This window comes from Halichoerus grypus, chromosome 2 (genome assembly GCF_964656455.1).
Source record: "Halichoerus grypus chromosome 2, mHalGry1.hap1.1, whole genome shotgun sequence".
Taxonomy (NCBI): domain Eukaryota; kingdom Metazoa; phylum Chordata; class Mammalia; order Carnivora; family Phocidae; genus Halichoerus; species Halichoerus grypus.
In genome coordinates this window covers 188,519,385-188,521,856 of record NC_135713.1, presented here as the reverse complement: position 1 = coordinate 188,521,856, position 2,472 = coordinate 188,519,385, and the positions used below count along the sequence as shown (strand labels likewise).

The window sequence follows — 2,472 nt, the reverse complement described above, 5'->3', positions numbered from 1 at the left end:
GGTGTGAAGGTCAGGATGATCCTGCACAGAAGCCCACTCTGTGTTCCCTCTTAAATACTGAACCATGCCTGAAGCCTAAATGGTGTATTGGAACTAAAGAGTCCAGGTCCTTTCTACCACAGATACATTTGATTTGGGGAGAAAATGCACTACACTGGGGGGAAAAAAAAAACAGAACAAAATCAAATGTATACAGATTAACTTAGGCCCTTAACTTCACTTTCTATTGGTAGTAATTTCATGTGAATATTAGTAGCGTGGTCTTGAATTATTCTTTTACTTAGGATGTAGACATAAGCTACAAATTCAACTTTCTCACACTTAGCAGTGAATGAAGGAAACAAAGCAAGCCAGTTCTCAATAGAGAGATAAACAGCCAATGCACACACGAAGGAATGTCTCAACTTAACTAGTTATAAAAGAAACACAACAACAACAAAATTTCATTTTTCACTCATTAAATTGGCAAAACACTTAAAATATCCAACAAAAAGTATAGGGAAATGGCAATTCCCAAATACAGCTGGTGGGAATACGTAACTAGAGGCAAAAAGAACCATTCTGAAAGGCAGTATGGTAATGAATACCAAAGGCCTTAAAATATTGTTCCAATAATTCTGCCCAATAATTATGTCTGTTCCTGAGATGATCAGAAATGTGCATCAAGATTCCTATCCACAGTTGTTACTACTGCCACAATTACCACCATGCAAATAACCTAAATGATTAATCATATAAAATTTTAAAGTAACTGATCAATGCTAGGAAACATTAAGAATATCATTATCAAATGTACTTCAGAATACAAGATAATGAAAATATATATTTTAGGCAAAAAGGCAAGTTATAGAACAGTAGGTATGATTCCAGTAACATAAAAAATAATAAACAAATGTATAGAAAAATGACTACAGGGATATACACAAATATTCATAGAGAATTTCTCTTGATGATAAGATTACAAGTGAGTTTTCTTTATACTTCTTTATTTTGTCCAAATTTTTTTTTTTTCACACCAGTCAGAATGGCTAAAATTAACAAGTCAGGAAACGACAGATGTTGGCGGGGATGCGGAGAAAGGGGAACCCTCCTACATTGTTGGTGGGAATGCAAGCTGGTGCAGCCACTCTGGAAAACAGTCTGGAGGTTCCTCAAAAAGTTGAAAATACAGCTACTGTACGACCCAGCAATTGCACTACTGGGTATTTACCCCAAATTTTTAAGTATATTTTATAGTCAAAAATGGAAAAATAGGTCTCTTTTAAAAGTCTGCCCATGTTTCTCAATAGCATATTTCTCCATATTAATGTAGGTATGACCTTCAAAAGTCCCAAGACTTAATACAATGTTACATGTCGATTATATCTCAACAAAAAATTAATTTTTTTAAAGTCCCAAAGCTAAAAGAAAGTTACTAAACTTAAGTTCAACTTTTTCAAACAAGAATATATCATCAGGCCAATTGATACAGATAAAGGCAAAGAGACTAAACATTAGACCAGCACTAGAGATAAGACCTACGTACTACAGGTATATTACTGCACAGTATTCCCCAGAAAGTCTGGTGTTGGAATTATAATAGAAGCTTTTGGTGATACGTCATAAAGCTTGTGTTCCGGTCACAAATAGCAAGAGTAATCAGTTCAGATTTAGCAAGGAACTCAAATAAATGTTAATTAGGAGAATAGAGACTCTTTACAAGCATCTAAATGTCAAACCAATCAAAGGATAATGGGTACACTAATATAAACAAGAACCAGGAAAGAAGCCTTCTGGTTGGACCAACACCCACTGGGGAGGGTATATAAGGGCCTCAAAGCAAGAGGAGACATTCACACCTTAGAAGCCTCATCTGTCGTTACAACCAAAGCAATTAAAAACACAGATTCCCAACGTCATGGCTTGCTGTGTGCCCTGCTGCTGCAGCGTCCCCACCGGCCCCGCCACCACCATCTGTTCCTCTGACAAATGCTGCCGGTGCGGAGTCTGCCTGCCCAGCACCTGCCCACACACGACTTGGTTACTGGAGCCAACCTGCTGTGACAACTGCCCCCCACCCTGCCACATTCCTCAGCCCTGTGTGCCCACCTGCTTCCTGCTCAACTCCTCCTACCCCACCCCAGGCCTGGAGACCATCAACCTCACAACCTTCACTCAGCCCTCCTGTGAGCCCTGCATCCCAAGCTCCTGCTGAATGATGGCTGCTTTGCTCCGTGCCTGACAATGAAGGACCCAGAAGCTGTAGCGTTCACCTGTTTCAGTACCTGCAACTAATTTCCTCTGCTTTCCAAGTTGGAACAAGGATGACGTTATCCCTGACAACTCTGGCTCAAAAAGAAACCAAGAGACTTTAAATGGCCACGTGGTAGATATCAGTGATCATGGGCAATTTGAATAGGAGGATGCTGTTGGCTTCCCAAAGTTTTTCATTTCCTCCATATTAAAGTTTATCTTTCTTTGGGTGCTTTGGGA

General features: G+C 39.4%; 1 protein-coding gene across 1 annotated transcript; it reads left to right on the top strand.

The window, feature by feature from the left end:
• The first annotated feature begins 1,897 nt into the window (after nucleotides 1-1,897).
• LOC144381021 (keratin-associated protein 3-3) lies at nucleotides 1,898-2,194 on the top strand. The gene has a single exon (XM_078066461.1). It carries the CDS (start codon nucleotides 1,898-1,900, stop codon nucleotides 2,192-2,194), a length of 297 nt encoding a protein of 98 aa, XP_077922587.1.
• The last annotated feature ends 278 nt before the right edge of the window (nucleotides 2,195-2,472 follow it).

Coding starts and splice junctions, on each gene's coding strand:
- LOC144381021 (XM_078066461.1), top strand. CDS start 1,898: ATGGCTTGCTGTGTGCCCTGCTGCTGCAGCGTCCCCACCGGCCCCGCC.